This window comes from Lichenostomus cassidix, chromosome 15 (genome assembly GCF_008360975.1).
Source record: "Lichenostomus cassidix isolate B80296 chromosome 15, HeHo_3.0, whole genome shotgun sequence".
Classification (NCBI taxonomy): Eukaryota; Metazoa; Chordata; class Aves; order Passeriformes; family Meliphagidae; genus Lichenostomus; species Lichenostomus cassidix.
In genome coordinates this window covers 16,662-35,315 of record NC_139496.1, presented here as the reverse complement: position 1 = coordinate 35,315, position 18,654 = coordinate 16,662, and the positions used below count along the sequence as shown (strand labels likewise).

At 48.4% G+C, this 18,654-nt stretch overlaps 1 protein-coding gene and 2 long non-coding RNA genes across 4 annotated transcripts in view; 1 reads left to right on the top strand and 2 right to left on the bottom strand.

The window, feature by feature from the left end:
* The window catches only part of MMP17 (matrix metallopeptidase 17), a 49,817-nt gene extending 32,036 nt beyond the window's left edge, over nucleotides 1-17,781 (top strand). Inside the window, exons 4-10 of the mRNA XM_085075345.1 lie at nucleotides 4,097-4,380; nucleotides 7,272-7,448; nucleotides 7,581-7,680; nucleotides 9,275-9,357; nucleotides 12,855-13,007; nucleotides 15,351-15,608; nucleotides 16,798-17,781. Coding sequence (XP_084931471.1) covers nucleotides 4,097-4,380; nucleotides 7,272-7,448; nucleotides 7,581-7,680; nucleotides 9,275-9,357; nucleotides 12,855-13,007; nucleotides 15,351-15,608; nucleotides 16,798-17,123 — 1,381 coding nt within the window. The 3' untranslated portion in view covers nucleotides 17,124-17,781. The remainder of the gene's footprint in view (nucleotides 1-4,096; nucleotides 4,381-7,271; nucleotides 7,449-7,580; nucleotides 7,681-9,274; nucleotides 9,358-12,854; nucleotides 13,008-15,350; nucleotides 15,609-16,797) is intronic.
* LOC146430079 (uncharacterized) lies at nucleotides 3,776-6,862 on the bottom strand. Its single transcript, XR_014855249.1, has 2 exons — nucleotides 6,606-6,862; nucleotides 3,776-5,336 (listed from the first exon to the last, which is right to left on the bottom strand). It is a non-coding gene; the product is annotated as an uncharacterized LOC146430079 (long non-coding RNA).
* On the bottom strand, nucleotides 15,985-16,887 carry LOC146430078 (uncharacterized). 2 transcript variants are annotated; one of them, XR_014855247.1, is made up of 3 exons: nucleotides 16,769-16,887; nucleotides 16,401-16,622; nucleotides 15,985-16,022 (listed from the first exon to the last, which is right to left on the bottom strand). It is a non-coding gene; the product is annotated as an uncharacterized LOC146430078 (long non-coding RNA). The 2 variants fall into 2 exon arrangements; XR_014855248.1 differs by lacking the exon at nucleotides 15,985-16,022 and adding an exon at nucleotides 16,059-16,290.
* Nucleotides 17,782-18,654: the final 873 nt, after the last annotated feature.

Here is an 18,654-nt window from a genome sequence, read left to right as displayed (position 1 = left end):
GCAAAACAATACAGGTGGCATCCTGTGCAGCTCACAACGCAACCTTGGAGCCTCCTGGTAACAACCTAGTAGCATCACATTACAGCGTCAGAAATAGATGGTTTTCTGTGCCTCATCTCCAAGTTTCTAGGATATTACAGTATATAAATCTTCTTTTCATGGGATTGTTTTTGTTATTACTTTATTTTCCCTGTGCTCTCCCCAGGTGCCAAGGCAGCTGCCAAGAGAATGGCGTGCCATGAATGCCCTCTGCCGGCATCGGCACCAGAGCTGCCTGCAGCCACTTTCCCTCATGTTTGCAGCCTGGTTTTTCACTCGCTGATTTTGCTTTATCGCTTCTTGTTATGCCCCACAGAATGGGAGTTCACAGCTGGCATCTCCATTTCTTCCCAACGCTTGCTGTCTCCCCTGCAGTGCTGGGAAGTGCCTCGGCATGGCCATGCCCTGTCTCTGCGTGCTTCAAGCTCCCTGGGGCAGGGGGAGCCATGGAAGCTCAGCTTTTTAAATTTCCCTTTTTTTTTCTTTTGGTGCTGAACTGAATTGGCTTTCATCTGTCTGTAGTTAAGGTCTACTCCCTTGTGCTACCTCATCAGAGCTGCAGTCTTTCACACTGTAATGCTCAGGCCATGGGGTGCCAGAGGAGGAGCAGACCCCACTGGCAGAGGAGCAGTGACACCTGTCAGTCGGTGCCCACCATCACCGTGAGTTTCTTGAGTCCCAAGGGGAGGCACAACACCGCCTGCGCCCAGGTGTGGATTTACTCAGGCGTGGCGGGGTGGCAGTCAAGGGAAGGATGTGCAACCCCCAGTTCTGTGCACCCATCTCCACAATGGTCATGATCCTCCTGCTTCCCTCCTTTAATTGGTGGCATCCTGCCATGGGGACCTCCCATCTCAAGCCCAGACTGCCTTGTCCCCCATGTCTGGGGGCAACAGATGCCCAGGGAGGGCAGACTGTCACCTGTCAGTGTCGAGCTGCATTAGGATTATTATAATGCCCCTGTCACAGGCAACTGGCACCCTAGTAGGAAAATCCCCGAGCAGCCGAAGCAGAGAGCAGACAGGTGCGTGGAGGCACAGTGGCTTAGGGGTGACTTTTATTCTGTGCATGATAAAGCGCAGGAGAACGAAAAAAGCAACATTTTTGGGTGGTAGTCTAAGTGCTGGGAGAGGGGTGATGGAGGGTTCAAATACCCACTGCTTTCCTCCTGTGACAATGGGGTTGCAGCACTGCCAGGGTAGCACAGGGTCAGGGCTGCTGTGCCACGGATGGCTGTGGGCATCTGGAAAATCACCTTTGCCAAGGCAGCAAGCATCCACCCTTTCAACTATGTCCTCTTCCCTCCCCTTCGAAGACAAATCAGTGTGGGTTTAAGTAGTCCTTAGCCTGCTGTGTTCGGTAGTTCTCTGCATTTATTTTATTTGTCTGCGGTTTCAGGGCTGGGATAGTGAAAGAGTGCATTCATTAAGCAACTATAGATTTCTCATCTGTCACTGACACTCTTCCACTTTTGTCTTTCGGAGGACAAAAACCAATAAGGAACGCAGAAAGCAAAATAACCACAGGTGTGGGTGCCCCTCCACAGCAAACAGAGGCAGATCAGTGCTCTCAGGTCTTTTCTTATTCTCCATCCTGGACACAAAGTGTGTTTGGGATGGGACGAGCAAAGGAGGTGACTAAGTGAACACATGAAGGATTGGCAGCGCCGTGTGAGAGTCAGCATTCATTTGTCTGCATGACAGCGCTGCTGCCTGCCTGAGCTCTATACTCGGAGGGGAGATTTTCTCCTTGGCATCCAGTTGTGCCACTTGGCACCACATCCTGCTCGGCGCCTGCCAGTTCCAGTGTTGTGGCTGATGCTTCCTCCTGCTCCCTCTCATCCGCCACAGGGATAGCCACTCCTCAGGATGTCCCAGAGTGTGATTTGCAGAGGGCTGTGACTGACCCTGCACCTCAGGGCAGTGTTGGTGGGGTGGCTAGAGGGACCGAGCAGCCCATTCCTTATCACCTTCCCTCTTACCTGGCAGTGGGTGTCTGGAGCAGACATCTTTCTCTCCAATTACATCAGGCTTTTTCCCATGATCCGAGCTCTGTAAGAGGTGTTTCAGAAGGGATTTACATCTAAGAAAAAGGAGTGCTTCTATCCATGGAGAACCTAAGCACCATCTACTACAAAAAACCTAAAAAAATCAAACCAAACCAATAAAAATATGTTATGAGGAAGCTTATTTCTCTGCATGCTGTTAGAAATGTGCCTCCTTTTCAGTGGAATTGGGTGATGCAAGGCCAAGAAACATCAGCATAATAGTCTTTTCCTAATCTCATTGAAAACAATTAGCAGAGCTCCAGCAATCAACTGAGATGGTGAATTGAGAAACCTTGATGGGATTCTTTTTAAAAATGACAGTGATAATGAATAAAGGATAAGGGACTTTTCGCTTACACCTGCAGCATATTAATAAAATGTGGGTCAACTCAGAGGTGCAGGATGTTTTATAAGGAGTAAAATAGGTATTGATACTGTTCCTGCCTTAATCTAATGTTTCTGGAGTCAGGTCTTGGGATGAATATTAATAATATTTGTTTCTTTAGACAGGGTTTTTTATCCATCCTTGCATAAGGGAGGTCTGATTTATTATCTACAGCTGGAAAGAGAAGGAAAGGAAAACAGGTCATGTGGTGAGCAGGGCTTGAGGAGAAAAGAGCAGATAATGTCCCCAAATGTGAGCCTGTGCCCTAGGCACCATGATCTTGGAGAAAAGTCATAATTCCTGGGCTAAACATGATGTGTTTGACACATATAATGACTTATTCTGTAGAAATTAAAGCAGCAAAGGGTTTACCGAAGTCCCGAGGTGTGCTAGAAAAGATGAAGACACCTAGTTAATGAATATCTGGAATATGGGTGGTCTTTGTGCTGTAGAAGATTACATCCAGACACAGTCTCTTCTACAAATGAAATATTTCCTGAAAATTGTCTTTTCTAATCCCATGCCTATGTTCGTACCTCTGTGCTGTGTTCTTTACAAATGTGTTTTAAGTCCTACAGTCACATGGTGTTACATGTATGTTAAGTCATTTCTATTAGTCAATAAGGTTTTTCTTTGCCCAAAGAGTTTAGGGATAGCAAAAGCAAAGATATGAAATATTTTTGCTCGTTTGCCCGATTCATGGACTCATTCCCACCATCTCCAGGATGAGCTTCCCAAATGCTTCAGAGGAACTGTTTCTGAGATTTCTGCTTATTCTCATTAGTCCCTTTTTGATTTAACCCTGATTAGTTTTGCCCTGGCCTGAAGGTGGTGCCTACTTTGGGCTGCCTGTCTCTGAGGGCATGGGATGTATGTGAATATTTATGAAAGCAAGAGCTCCCAGCCTCAGCAAGTAAGTTGTTCCTATTCCCCTTTTCTGGTCCCCGGTGTGTCCCAGCACTCAAATCGCTACTCTGGAAGAGCTTGAGAGCGGTGTGACATCCCCTTCTGACACCTGTAATGACTCCTTGAAATTTAGTCAGATCATCACTGCCTGTCGGTGACGGGGAGTGGCGTGCTACTGAGCGATGCTGTCACAGCTGTATTATGCAGGAAGGCAAGTGAGGTGATCCTAATTGTTGCTTCAGCCTTTAAAAATCTGCCAAACAGTGAATATTTCATGAACACTTTGCTTGGTGTGCTGGCACTCAGAAAATAAAGTATCTGTTATTACTGGAATAGAACTGGCCAGAAGTTATCCATCAGAGCTGGCTTTTGTCAATAATTACTCAGTCAACAGTACATTTGCTTGGAAAGCGTGTATATTTTTGTCAAAATTGTCAATGAAAGATTACATAAATATACTCCTTTAGAAGCCAAACTGCCTTGTTTCATCGTTGTCTTTTCATCTCCTCTATTAAATCAACAATATTAGTAATTTATTTTCAAAGTTGGGTTATACTGGAAACATTGACTTTTCTCCCATTCCAGCTCAGGCTGAAAACACCAGAAGCTCTGAAGGCCTCACTGAGGCTCTGATGCACCAGGCACCTGCAGAGCCAGTTCCAGTGGTTCTTGGAGATCTTTCATGCCCCTGACCCGTGCTTTTTTATGTTCTATTTCAGAGTTCGCACCTTCCCAAAAGAGTCCCACCTGGGCCATGACACTGTCCGAGCGCTGATGTACTATGCCCTGAAGGTCTGGAGTGACATCACCCCGCTGAATTTCCACGAAGTGGCAGGAAACAATGCTGACATCCAGATAGACTTCTCCAAGGCAGATCACAATGATGGCTATCCCTTTGACGGGCCTGGTGGGACAGTGGCACACGCTTTTTTCCCTGGAGACCATCACACGGCAGGGGACACTCATTTTGACGATGATGAGTATTGGACCTTCCGATCATCAGGTAGGTCATGGTGGTAGAGCTGCAGCCAAACAGAAGGGCTTACATTTTCCCTTTTCTGCTCTGGTGGCTGGAGCAACTTAGCCTCTGCCACAGCTTCACCCCAGTCTTCAGGATCCCATTTTCATCTTCCGATTGGTCTCTCAGCCTTGCTGGCAAAATCAACCCAGGCAGTGTTCCTGGAAGCCTCAATGGCATCTCCGTGTTTATCCTTATCCTGCCAACAGTTGCAGAGCTCCCCGTCGCCCAACCTTAGTCATAACCTCCTCTGCATCCCGGAAGGTTGCAGATTGGATATGTGGCTGCTGGAGGTCTTGGATGGGGACTGCATTCTCTGACTTTGGCATCTTTTGGGTGGCTTCACTGCCACATGTCCCGGTTTCCTAAAAGTATACTGTTAGCTGACCTACCTGTAAAGGGGTCTGTGTTGTGCTGGGAAAAAGGCCTATTTTTTTCCTGCCACCTCCTGTCTATTACCTGGCACCAGGACGGTTACAAGTTGCAGTTGTATTATTTTTTATCTTCATCTCATCTGGCTAAAGCAGAGTTTTAATAAGCAGAGGAACTATCAGAAGCGAGTGTTCCTCAGCTGCAAAACCATCTGTGTGGGGTTCAGGTCCCCAGCCTTCGTGTCAGGTGTGTTTTGACAGAGTTTGTTCTCTGTGGCCACCAGCTCTAATTTACTTGTCATGCCACCTCCTCCACCTGCCTCCTAGAGGGATCCTGCTGCTTCAGCTTAATGACTTTGTTTAAACCTAATTGTCTTCTCTGAAACAAACTAATAACCTCTTTCCCGCCCACCGGCTGACCTGCATCCATCCCCGAGCATTGTCAGGCAGGAATGTTCACTAGGGGTGCTGGAGGAAGTCTTGAGGTGAAGGTTAAGAGTCTGGACAGGCCGATCCTTCAGGATTACACCTGCTCCTTGTTTCCTGCTGCTGTGCAATCCCAACCGAAGGCTCTTATGAGGAAGCCAAAAAAAAAAAAAGCAGTTTTGATCTGCAGACATACAGGGTAGAGGCAAGTGCTGCGGTCAGTAGTTTGCCACAGTGAATGGGTTAGTGATAGAGTCATTTTGGCAGCTGGCGGTCCGGAATGCTCATTATTAAACAAACTCGTGTGAAGGAGCGAGCTCAGGGCCGGCATTCTCACGGGGAGCGTCCCTCCGAGCACCACCGAGGGATGAGGGGATGAGCCTAACAGGGAAAAGCTGCCCTCTGTTTTGAAGATTTTGGAGCTATTCGAGCTTCATCCTTTATTTATTTTGTTCTCCCTCCTGATTCAAAAACAGCAACTCAGTAGGTGATATAAAAATATCCCCAAGGTTGTCAGTCTGGCATTTAAATGTCAGAGATCATATGTCTTGTTCTCTCCTAGGGCCAGGGAAAACAGAACAGGCTATAAAAATCTGGGCTGGTTACAGACACTGTAAATAATAGTTGTGAAGGAAAAGGCAAAATTCAGCAAAAGGTATCTCCCTGCTCCAACACCCTAAACCTGGTGAGGAGCACTAAGGACTCTGCAGGACGAGCCATAGCTAGTTCCATGCACCGTCTCCTTCATCTCCAGCCATTCTCAGCGAACGTGACACTCCCGTGAACTCCACAGGGACCTTTCCAACCTCTCTGCCTCTTTATTACAATACTTGACATCATGATCTTTATAAGAACCGCATGTAAAATCATTGCTGCCCTCCGGTATCGCTCTGCAGGACGTTGCTGTGCAGAGAGGGGCAGAAATTGCACGGACATGTGGCCCAGCTTGTCCGGAGCCGGGTGGTGGGAATGTACCAAGCAGGATCAGTCCCAGACAGATGCTGGGAGTGGCTCCTCTTTTGCTTTTTGCTTTGGTATCGGTGGTGTGTGTATGGAAGTGAGCATTAACCCTTACATGAGTGTCTCAGGCTCCGGAGAAGATAGGATTGCTGTGTCTGTGGGTGTGGTGTGAGGCACTGGAGTTCGGATTGTAAGTAAGGAAATCTGGGGCAAGAGTATATAGTAGAGATAGGCCAGACTGAGGGGAAAAAAGTCATCAAAGGAGGTATTGATCTTCAGCAATTCTCCCTCCCTAACGCCCAGAGGGAGCATGTCGTGCGTGCTCATTGTGTGTCACGATCAAAGTGTGTGCCCAAAGGAGCAGACACTAGAGCTACAGCCCTGCCAACACAAGGTATCTAACAGGAGAAGATGGGTAAATGCTCTAAAAACAAGCTGGATGTGGTCACCTACCTGTGTCAGGGCAGCAGGCAAGATGAGCAGGTCGGTGATGGATGAGCAGAGGAACATTCCCGCACTTGTGTGTGTACAGAAAGGCCGAGGGATGGACTCGGTCGGGGTGGCAGCACGCGAGGCCGGGCGGGAAAGCTCCGCAGAACGCCAGGGGCAGGCAGGCACTGCTGGCACTCGCCGGCTCCTTGGCACGTGGCTCGGATCATCGTGACAGGATGTGATGACCTCCTGGCTAACGGTGGCAGAAATCTGTTGTTCTGGGCATTGCAAAGGCTGTGTCAGCAGCTGCAGCAGGCATGAGATACAGGGAGTGATTGCTGTGGCCCAGCTACTGGAGTGCCAGTCAGCAGATGGTTGTGATGTGGTCGCTGTCTCAGCCCTCAGTCCAGCTTTTTCTCAGGTGCCAACAGTGATCTGGAAATCTGAGGGGTGATACTCAGGTTGGTGTAGGCTGAAGGTCTGGCTTGCTTTCCATTTTCATATGATGCAGTCCAGCCACCAACTGCAAAAAAAATTATTTTTCAAACTTTACTATACCAAAGCTCTTCTTTCTTTTTTATCCAATATTTAACTATATTTTCTCTTATATCCCTTCCAGGCCACTCAAATCCCCCAGTTGCTATCAGCACATAGTGACTTTTATTTCAATTTTGTCCTTATCTCCAGATGCTCATGGGATGGACCTATTTGCTGTAGCTGTCCATGAGTTTGGCCATGCCATTGGCTTGACCCACATCTCTGCCTTAGAGTCTATCATGAGACCCTACTACCAAGGTCCAGTGGGGGATCCTCTGAAGTACGACCTGCCTTACGAGGATAAAGTCCGGATCTGGCAACTCTATGGTATGTTTGTGTCCCTCACATAGCTACAGCCTATTCCTGCCATGGCAGGACACACTGGAATAGCTGTTTTCAGTGGTGAGGGGAGCTGGTGGGGAGGATGGTATTCCCCATTGCTGCTTCTTTTCTATACAGGGGTCAGGGAATCTGTGTCCCCCACAGCCAAGCCTGAAGTAAGCAAAACAGATGATCATCCGATCCTGCCAGAGCTGCCAGAGAACCGCTCCACTGTCCCGTAAGTCAAGTTTCTTCCTTTCCTGCAAAGGATGTGTATTAGTGAAGCTCTGCTTCATCAGTATCTTGCCTGCTCACTATCATTTTGGTATTTCTCTCTGGACCTCTAATACTTCACTAAGACTCAAATTTTGTGACTCGCATTAGTGGAAATTTGTCACCATCACCCTTAGGTAAATTCATCCTTGCTGCAATCTTAATCAACCTCGCTCAGCAGTATCCTGAATTGCAAATGCATAATTCAACTAAATCATTCCACAGTAAGCAACTTCCTAATGTACCTGAGGGGGCGAATATTGGAACAAGTGGACCAATAGCCTGACTCCAATGCAAGTTAGCATTGGCAGAGGGTGCTTACCCCGAGTGTCATCAAGCAAGCGGCGTGACCTCATTAACAGAAGTGCTAGATATAGCTGTTGACCAGGATAGCAGGACAGTTAAGAGAAGAAGGGATACCGAACAAAAAGGCAGGAAGGGACGGTCACACGCATTTTTGCCAGACACCAGTAGCGCCCCAAGTGAGAGCGGCAGAGGTGGAGTAGGTCACCTGCACCTCGCGGTCCTTGTGTTTAAACGTGCAGAATGCCATTAGTTACGTTTGTCCCTGCGTAGCTTCTAATGGCACATGTCCACCGGGCTTCTTAACGCCATGTTCGGACTTAGAAATATGGGAGCCTCTCTCCCTGCTGTTGTGGGTGGCCACCATCTCACGTGAGCAGCAGGAGCGACAGGAAACTCGTTCATGGCAACCCCTTGCTCCTGCCTTGTATGCTGGGATGGTGGTTGGGGTTTGCCTCCATATGTGTCATTTTGTGGCCAGAGAAGTCTGTGAAGCTGGTGCTGGCAGCCCAGCACAATTTTTCTATCAGCAGAATAGATTTATGCTTCCCTGTCAGCCACAGCAGCTTTTCTGTGCATGTTCCAGCATTCTCTCCTTGTTCCTCCATCAGTCATCATTTGTTTTGCGGGCTTTGGGCTTTCTCGGTCCTTCACGCTGTGAAGGACCATGCGTTCCCCACCCGCCTTGTTAAAGCAGCTCAGTATCTCAGCTGGCACTTGCCAGGTGGCTTTCACCAGGTATCACATGGCTCCTCCAGGTCCCTCTGTTTACGCTTAGCTGCTTTCTGCTTTGCAGCTCTGTCACCTCTCAGTGGCACTTTGGAGCTCAGCCCTGGAGCAGCAGCATCCTGAGCTGCTGGAGCGAGAGGCCGCTTGGCTGTTTTCCACATGTCCTGCTGCCCTGGGGCAGCCAGCCGAGCCACACTGTGCCACTGGGAATGGGAAGCCAGCTCATCCCTCAGCAGCTACACGAGTTGGTGGATGTAGAGCGTGTCCTCGCTTGACTCCCAGCAATGGCACGTGGTGGCTCAGGGGTGTCAGCCCAAGCCGTCTTCAGGCTGGGTGTTGCCTGAGCTTGCCTTGGAAATCACTGTGCGCGTGGCTGGGCTTGAGCGTGAGGAGTGACAGATGGGCACAGCCTGTAGTGTTCTCCAGGTGCAGGGCAGATGCGGAGCGTGGGATAGGAAGGAGGCATCGGGGTGATACAGCCTCTCACTGCCTGCCTGAGCTCTGCTCACCTGTGCCTCTCTCCACAGGCTCAGGCGGGACGTGCCCAACAGGTGCAACACGCACTTCGATGCAGTGGCCCAGATCCGTGGAGAGGCTTTCTTCTTCAAAGGTGAGGGTCCGTGCCTGTGTCACCCTGTGGTGGCTTTGCATGTGACAGCACCAGCAGCAGCGCAGTGTGGGACAGACTGGGGTGGGTGGTGAGGATGAGCCGGCTGGGGTTTGTGAGCTGCTCCCACAGTCACAGGGAGGCATCTCACACACCTGAGTGTGTGGCCAGACCGCTGACAATCCAGCACAGCAGTTTTTACTCCGATCCATCACACCGGACCTCCAGGGTGAAGAACTGAAATGTGATATTTGTGCTATGAAAGTCAAAATCAAGGTTGAGTTGAGGATAGCAGAGTGGCAACAGCGCTCCACTGCTTTCTTCCTGGATCCCTCCAGCCTTCCTTTCCTCCCATACTTCACCTTCCCTAATGCTGCTTGCAGTTCATCTCTCAAAGACAGTGTGGACACAATTGAGGACCATCTCATTTCGTGCCAGCAAACACTTGCTGGGAGTCCTGGGGTGCCCAGCTGTTGATGAGGATCTCATCAGTGCTTTCTCAGCTGTGCAGAGCCTGTGTAGGCTGGAGTCTCTTGGCTTCCTTTCCCATGTTTCCAAGATATAAAAATGGCCCACATGCATTTCTTTGCATCCCTGGCCACCATTTGGCCACCCCGAAACCATCCACCAGGGAAGCAGAAGCATTTGCCCCAGGGATAAGCGGCAGCATCCAGGCATGTATAACCCATCTGGGTATCGCAGCGTGAGACTCGGGTTACGGGCAAGCACAGCAAAAGCGCTCCAGAGAATTTGTTGTTGACTGTGCCCTGAGGGAAGCACAATATAGAGGCTGTTGCACAACAATATTTGGTCAGATTCCAACTCCAAAAAGCCACAGTGAAGAAGGGAAACTCAGAGACACGAACTGGTGTCAGGATAAATGGCTATCTGTGTCTAGGAGGGGAAAAATGATAAAGTAAAGAGAAATCCATCTTGGTGTCTATTTTTGGATATATTTATTGCAGGCCAAAAAGCAAATGTAAAGAGCAAGGATCAGCAGATGCCAGCTGCACGTCCCCTTCCAGAGCCCAGCACTTTCCCCGCAGCCCCCACTGCCGCCCCCGAAGCATCCTGTGCACCCAGGAACAGGGATGTCAGCTCTGGGGCGGGATTTAAATTCTCTGTAGTGCTGTGCGCCATCCTTCGATAGGCATTTTGTTCTGAGCTGGTCCAGCCGACTCCCCAGATGGAAAGAAGCTTCTTCCGCTTCGAAGTCACTGGGACTGGAGCTTCCTAGAGCTCACAGCCTTGTGGTTTTGAATGTAATGGTGGGTCGTCTGCCCTTTGGAATCACTTCTTGCTTAGATGTAGGTGCCTCGCTGTAGACTCCTGAAGTTTCAAACACCTTTGGCCAGTGCATGCGTCTGCACGTTGTGTGCGGCACTCTTGCCAGAGGCAGACAAAGTCTGGACAGCGTGGAACACAGCTGGGATCAAAATTACCTGTAAATAAAGAAAGCGATTGCCTCAAGCCATCATCCACATCTTGGGGCAGCAGGACCTCACACTCGGCTTTCATCGTGTTCCCATTGGCTGCTCAGAGGAGGGTTTAAATTGAGCTTTTTAAACAACCATGGGGTTGTGATTTTGTTTTTTAAATTATTTCTGCGTGCTAATTCCCCCACGGATCCTGCTTTGGGCGATGATCATCCATGCAACGGCAGCATTTTGTTGAGCAGGCTGAGCCGTGGCAAATCATAAGCCCGGGCAGAGTGGGGCCGTCATGTTCAGAATTCCTTGCTACTTAACAGCTTTATTTTCTTTCTTTTTCCTGATGTCTTCTAAAAACCCAACCAAAGTAGTCAACAGCTCAAGCTGTTCCTTGGTGCTGCTGCTCACCTCCTGAGCCCATCAATTGCAAAGGGTTGAAATGTCAAATGTACCAAGGCTTCCCTTTTTGTTTGCCATGAGGTTGAGGCACTTGCATACCGATCTGCTAAAGAAGGAAATAAGCTGAGCTTTATTTCTTGCTGAAAAATGAAAATCTGGCCTTGTCTAGTGCCTTGCTAATTAGAGATGCAAAGATCACCTTTATTTAATTGCATATGTTTCCATTAATGTGAAATGGCCACCAAATTTGAATCTTCAGGTTTTTTTGCATTCTTTAAAGGAGTCTGTAATTATGGCAGTTCCTACCATATTGGAATGTATTATTCATTTATGTTTCAGTAAGATAGAGCAAATAGGCAAACTGGAGCAGAAGAACAAGAATATGATATAAATCCTTATAATTAGAATGAAACTCCCTCTCTGCAGATGTTAAAGTGTTAGAGTTTTGCCTGCTGCTCTATTAGGCTAAGATCCAATTTCCATAAAATTTTAAAAGCTGGTGTCACAATCTGGCAGATCTCGAGAAAGAGCTGAGCGCGTGGGAAATAGAAATTTGAAGATGCATCTTAGGTTTCTATTGCTTATCTCTGCTCGGAAATCTGTACAAGACCAGATGCAAATAGCACGCAATAATTTCTAATGGGCGATAAGAAATAGAAGACAAAGTTGAGAGTTGTCTCTTAAAAATCTTGGTCTTGCTGATATCACTCTGCGGAGCTCTCTGTCAAAACCACAGCATGAAATGTGCTGCCAAAAGTCAGGCTGAGAATCCCAGAGCCAGCGCAAAGGTGGATTCAGAGTTGCCCCTGAAAACCATTAAGACTCCTCAGGAAATCCCACGTGAGTCTCGTTTAGCAGGAAAAGAGTTGTCGTCCTTCCCACAAAGGATAAATGTGTTTTCTCTTCCATTATCCAAAAGGTTTCAGAATTCCCCAAAATACTCTTTTGTAGCTGGGGCAGTGCTGCCGCAGGTGTCGAAGCGTGTTTGCTGGCACCACCAGTACATTCATCCTGGAAACTCCACAGGATTGCAGTCCCTGCCTATTATCTTGCACCTCTAGACGGTACCAAATTCCTTAATTGTGCCTCCCTTGCCAACTCAACCCTTCTAGATTTATTCAGATATTTTTTTTCCTTCTCTATTTTCTTACTCACATTTGTCATTATGATAAATCCCCTCAGCAATTTCTGTGTTACATGGTAACATCCTAGAGATTTCCAAACAGGAAAGTAGCTGGACATTCTGTGTGCAGGAAGCTGTGGCTCCTCCAGGAGAGGATGAACAGGGATGTTTTTTTGGACCCTCTTGCTTAAGGCTGTTGGTGCCTGGTCCCCCCATCTGGTAGGAGATCCTGTTCAGAAGGGGTGGGAGGAGATGAAAGGCGCCTCTCTCCTGCCTCACCCCAGTGGTGCAGCCTCACACTGTGGCCAGGAGTATAGCAACTCCAGTGCAATGACTAGGGCATTATTTAAATTTAAAAAAAAAAAGGAATTTCTTCTAATGATTGCCAGGAATAGAATGCAGTTGCAGCTGCTGGAAAGCAGCATGGCTCTTAATTCATGGCTGCCACATCACGTGCTTTGCTTCTTGCTGTCACCGCCCACTCATCACTCAACCCCCAGCAAAGGTGGGTTGAGTGTGGTTCAGTAATGTCCAGTCTGTCCCTCCAGGCAAGTACTTCTGGAGACTGACTCGCAATAAGCACTTGGTCTCCCTCCAGCCGGCTCAGATCCACCGTTTCTGGCGGGGCTTGCCGCTCAACCTGGACAACCTGGATGCAGTATACGAGCGAACCAGCGACCACAAGATTGTCTTCTTCAAAGGTGAGAACAAACATGGTGCTGGAGGTGTGGAGCCTGGTGCCAGGCAGGAGACAGCGGTGCCAGATGTTAAGCATCTCAAGGGCAGGTCTGAGACCTGCTGTCTGTGAGCAAGGCCAGGAGAAAGGAGCTGGCAAGAGGGGCAAGGCAAAGGTAGTGGTCATGCTCCTCATAAAACAAGGGAAATGTCATTGAAGATAAAGTTCAGCCAAATGTAAATAAAATGTGATCTTTTCAGGAATGAAGCACAAGCAGGAACCACTTCTATGCACACTCACAGGTCCTGTGTTCCTCCTTTGACCTTTTTTCTTTGTAGCAATTGCTGCTGAGAAAAGAAGTCAGAGGGGGGGATAAAAATGATACTGAAGAACCTTGGTTTCAATAATTATATTTATGTTACTACAGTTTTTATTAAAGTAAGTGGTACAATCCTCAGTTTTTATTTTTAAAGAAAGTCTCAGTACTTTTTTTTCCAGAAGAGGTGGAGGATCTGAGTAGCTCTTTTTTTCTATCCAAATGTCCCCTGCAGACCATGCATGCACCCGTGCTGGTTAGATGTCACCCATGCACTCAATGTCACCCAAGACCTTGACCAGCAGTGACTCTCATTTTATCGAGGTCGTGTGCTTGAAGTGCTAAATATGTCGGAGCCCTCCATTCTTCCTGTTTTGAAATTGCTTTTTGTCTCCTGACCGTTGTGCTTGAAACGTGGGCCAATTATTGGTTTTAGAAGTGCTGAGCCAAGCATTTCAGGAAGCAATAATTTGGTTTCAGTTCCCCCAGCCAGGCAAGAGAGATGGCTCATGTCCCACACAAGCCCCTACGCTTGCAGAAGCCTTTCCAAGTACAGCCAAAACCCTCCTGGACCGCTGGCACACTGAGGCCTGCCGATGCACAGAAAGCTGTGCATCGGCCTGCAGAACAGCGTATGGAAGGCTCTGCCATGCATGTTCAGCTGCCTTAGGCAGCCTGCCCTGATCTGCTTTCCCAGAGGGAAAGGGGCCAGCTGGAGCATGCCACCCCTTATGCTGGGCAGCAGACCCTCCCAGTCAGGTCTGCAGACTGCAGTGGCTTTAACTTGCTTGCTTCCCTCCCTCCCTCCCTCCCTCCCTCCCTCCCTCCCTCCCTCCCTCCCTCCCTTCTCTCCCTCCCTCCCTTCTCTCCCTCCCTCCCTTCTCTCCCTGGTTTGGATGAGCAGACAAGCAGGGGGCTCCTCCCAGGGGCTCCTCCCAGCTGCTGGTGAGGCTGAAATTCCAGATGTGTCACAGCTGGCATCTTGTCCCTGCTAGGTAGAATACTCTGTGGTCACGCATTATTTGAGTGTGTTAGTCCTGTGTAGCCCCTGACATAAAGTCAGAATTTTCTTTCCAGCTTTAAAGTACATCTCATTGTCTCCCTCTGGCACTGTTTCATCGATCCCTGCACAGAAACCAAAGCACATAAATTACGTTTCCTCTAGGGTCCTGCTGCTGATACATGGGCACATATTTAAGGGCCTCTTTAGACACTGTGGATAAGTAAGGCAGGAAAAAGCGTGATCCTTAAAATAGGCTATGCAATACCTAAAAGGATGGTGCAGGTTCCCAAAGAGATGTTGCAATACAAGAAAGTCTGTCCCAGTGGTTACACAATTGTGAAGAAATTGAGACCTGTGGGTATATTTTATTTCTCTCCCACAGTCCAGGGCCCAGTCCTGTCAGGCTTCATTTTTGTTGGGGAAAATACCCGTATTGATGGTTCTCTCCTGCCCGAGGTCAGGCCGAGGGGGTGGCTATGTAAGAAGCTTGAAGAGCAGTGAGCCGCTCGTATGGGATTTATCCAGTCTGTGCATCTTCATAGCCCTTATAATCCACAGGTCTCTCAGCACATCTGGCTGTAGAAAGTGGTGATTTCTCTTCCAAAGTGGACTACACTTGGCTTCCGAGGAGCCAAGAACCAGGCATAAGGTGCTGAGTTTGCCCACAAAAGCTGCCCATAAGTTTGTTTCTTTGGCTATCAGGCAGAAATCCAGGGGCCAGAAAAGCAAATGCCTCCATCAAATACATAAAAGTGACAACTGTATTGACACTGTCAGTGTACTTTTGTACTGGGACGGTCATGCTTTCAGCAGCAAAGCATGGCTATGTCCACGGACAGTCTGGCAGAAAAAAAGCAACTATTGAAAGGTAGAGGTTCTGCCACAGGATGACCCCTTCTTATTCCCATCTTTACATGCCTGAAGCTCAGCCCTGAGGTTATGTCAACGCAGTAGATAACAAAATAGTAGCTCAGCTCATCTGTGGAGAAGTAGTGTTTTAGGCTGTGAAACAAATGTGATTTTGTTCTTTGCTCGTGTCTTTTCCACAGGGGACAGATACTGGGTCTTCAAAGACAACAACGTGGAGGAAGGGTACCCGCGGCCCATTTCGGACTTTGGCCTGCCCCCGGGAGGAATCGACGCCGCTTTCTCCTGGGCCCACAATGACAAGACTTATTTCTTTAAGGACAATCTGTACTGGCGCTATGACGATCATGAGCGGAGGATGGATCCCGGGTATCCTTCAGAGGCCATCCTGTGGAAGGGGATACCCAGCCCTTTAGATGATGCCATGAGGTGGTCAGATGGTGAGTCCCTCTGATAGTTTAAAAAAGCACAACAGGGAAAATCAGTGCTTCGCTGTGGTGTAGCCAGCCCCTTCTACCATGCCCAGCAACACAAATGCTGAGCTCCCCCTGGGTTGTCAGTTCCTGGTGTCTGTAAGCTGAAGGGGGAGGTGTGATTCCAGGGAGAGCTCCCCACAGTGATGTCTGGAAGAGTTTGTAATTTTAAACAGGCAACAGAAATATTGTGAGGGGATAATTATTGCACTTTATTAAAAGAACACAGTATGGGCTGATTAGCTAGCTCCTCACTGGTTTTGTCATCCTAGGATTTTAGCTGGACATACGAGGGTGCAGACAGAAAGTACTTTTAAAGATGTTTTCCCCAGAGTTATGACTTACTTTTTGAGGAGGAGATTTTTCAGTGCTTCCTTTCTCCTGAAAAGAGCACAAAAATTTTGTTACAGTAGACATTTACCACCAGGTTTTCACTTAGAATGAAGTTGCATTTCTAGGGTTTATTTACTGGTTACCTAACATTGTGATAGGTATCATGAAGCCAGGCAGAGAAGGCTACTTCCAGAGAGTTTTCAAGGGGAATTTTGAAAGCTATCGAGATGGACATTCCCACAGGGCACGGCAGTCCTTGGCACGGCAGCAGCTTAGAGAATTCACAGCTTGCTCGTTCAGAGCGAAAAGCACATATCTGAGAGCAGAAGGTTCCCAGGGCCCGTGTGGCTCAGGTTATTTTTGTGACCCCAGAGTCAGCAGCACACATCCCAGGTCATTCACGTGTAGTGGGGTTTCCAGACTTACCGTGCCCTATTACCAGAAGGAGAGTAGTGTGTGGTGTGTGCAGTTGTGAGTCTACGGTGACTTGACCTGACACACCCAGAATACCAGGAGGTGCATCTCCTCTAGGAGCCAGGATGGAAGAGGTGACACCCCCACCATCTACATCCAACTGTTGTTAGGTCTTGGATGTCGTGATAAATCCTGGCCAGGCAAGGCACAGCATTACCCTCTGGGTCATCCCTCCTGTAACAAGAGGGGATATTGATAACAATCAGCCATATTTCACATGCCTCCACTTCCCTGGACTCAGTTGGGGTGTGAATGCTTGTCTGCTGCTCTAAGTGTCCTACCTATGCCTTTCCCCTGCGACAGCACTTATTGCCGCTCACCTCGTCTTTGGGTTTTTGTCTCTTTGCAGGTGCAAGTTATTTCTTCAGGGGCAAGGAGTACTGGAAGGTGCTGGACAGTGAGCTGGAGGTGCAGCCTGGGTACCCACAGTCGATCGCCAGGGACTGGCTGGTGTGCAGTGACATGCAGGCTGATGCCCCTGAGGCAGCTGGCAGCAGCAGGACCGGGGCTCGCTCTAGGCTGGGGCAGAACAACGAGAGCCGCTCCAAGAACGGTTACGAGGTCTGCTCCTGCACCTCGGGCACCCCATCCCTGTGCCCTCACCCTGTAGCCAGACTGACAGCCAGCTTTGTGCTGTCTGTGTGGACCGCAGCAGTGCTCTGTGCAGCCCTATGACATCTCACCTCAGCGGTGGGACAACACTGTTGTGCTCCAGGATACAATTCCATGATGCTAAGTGTTGCAAGCAGAAAGAAAAAACAAACATTCCTAGGAACATGCCAGTGAAGGGTTTGAATTCTCTGTGAGAAATGGACAGTGTTTTTGTTTTAGGGTTTTCTTTCCTTTTAATTTTAGTTGAAAGGTCTAATTACAGATTTGAGTTCTGCACCTTCTTATTCCCCCATCCAGGTAAAGATTTGAACGGGCTCATGGTGAATGTATAACCACTTCATAAAGATGTGTTGGTCTGGATGTTTAAACACAGCAAACAAGGGAGGTGAGAGCCACTGGGATGGAGTGGGGGCAGAAGAGATGCTGCTGAGATTGACAGTGACAGAAAGGCAGCAGGCAGGAAGTGGTAATTATGTGTGGACACTATGTACACATCCCATTGGATGTACTAGACAGAAGAAACTGTGACTGCACTAAGACTAAGTGCGAGGTGATCGACGTTTAACTGTCAAGCCTGCTGTGGTCAAGGTTGTCCGGGTAACCTGCATCAGTTTGTATGGGTCAGAAACACCTTTGCCTTTCATAAGGCACTGCAGCTTATCTTTGTATATGAGTCATTGTAATGTAATGATTTCTCTAATAAATCTTGGGTGCCTACAAAGAGTTCTCCCAGTCCTGTGCCGGACCAAGTCTGCCACCTTTAGCGAGGTGCTGGCTGCTCAGGCTCTTAGCAGCCTCACCTCAGGTTGAGGAGCGGTGCAGTGAAATGAGATGGAGTCACAACCTGACCAGTGCCTCAGACTAATCTGCCCATATAAGCTCCTGCTCTGGGAATTCCTGTGTTGGGTGGGATTATGTTTTGGGAGGGATCGAGGTGTATTGCATTTGTCTGTGACCCTGCCATGCCTGTCTGTCTGTTCTGCAGAGGATGGGCTGGAGCAGGGAGGATGCTGCATGGCCACTTCAGGCCTCTGCCAAGAGTTTGGAGTGGCAGGAGCAATGTCAAGCACTGCATTAGGATGTTCCTGTTTTGTTTTTTTCCTCCTTGTGTTTTGGTTTTTTGTTGTATGATTTAGGCATCTGAGAGTCCTTGAAAATGGTGTATGAATATGCGTATGAGATGTCAAAGACACCAGGTCCTCCAGTCTGCTGTTGTCATGGGGTGTTACATGGGCAGCAGTTGCTGTGGCAGTGTTGCTTCTGCAGAGGTGCATCACACTTACGTTTCATACAATTTCCAAATAATAAAAAGGAATTGTGCTTTTTTCTCTCATACCCATAACCAGAGCAGTGGTGTAGAACAACATGGAGGAATCAAAGAGCAAACCAAATTTCTGTGTGAAATGATGCTGTATCCTTAAAAGAAGCAAACAATAGTAGTTTAAGGCAGAGAGAGAATTATGCACCAGAAAGAAGAGGAGGGGGGAGAAGATGATGATGATGAGGAGGGTGATGAGGATGATGAGGAGGATGATGAGGGTGATGAGGATGATGATGATGAGGAGGAGGAGGAGGAGGAGGAGGAGGAGGAGGA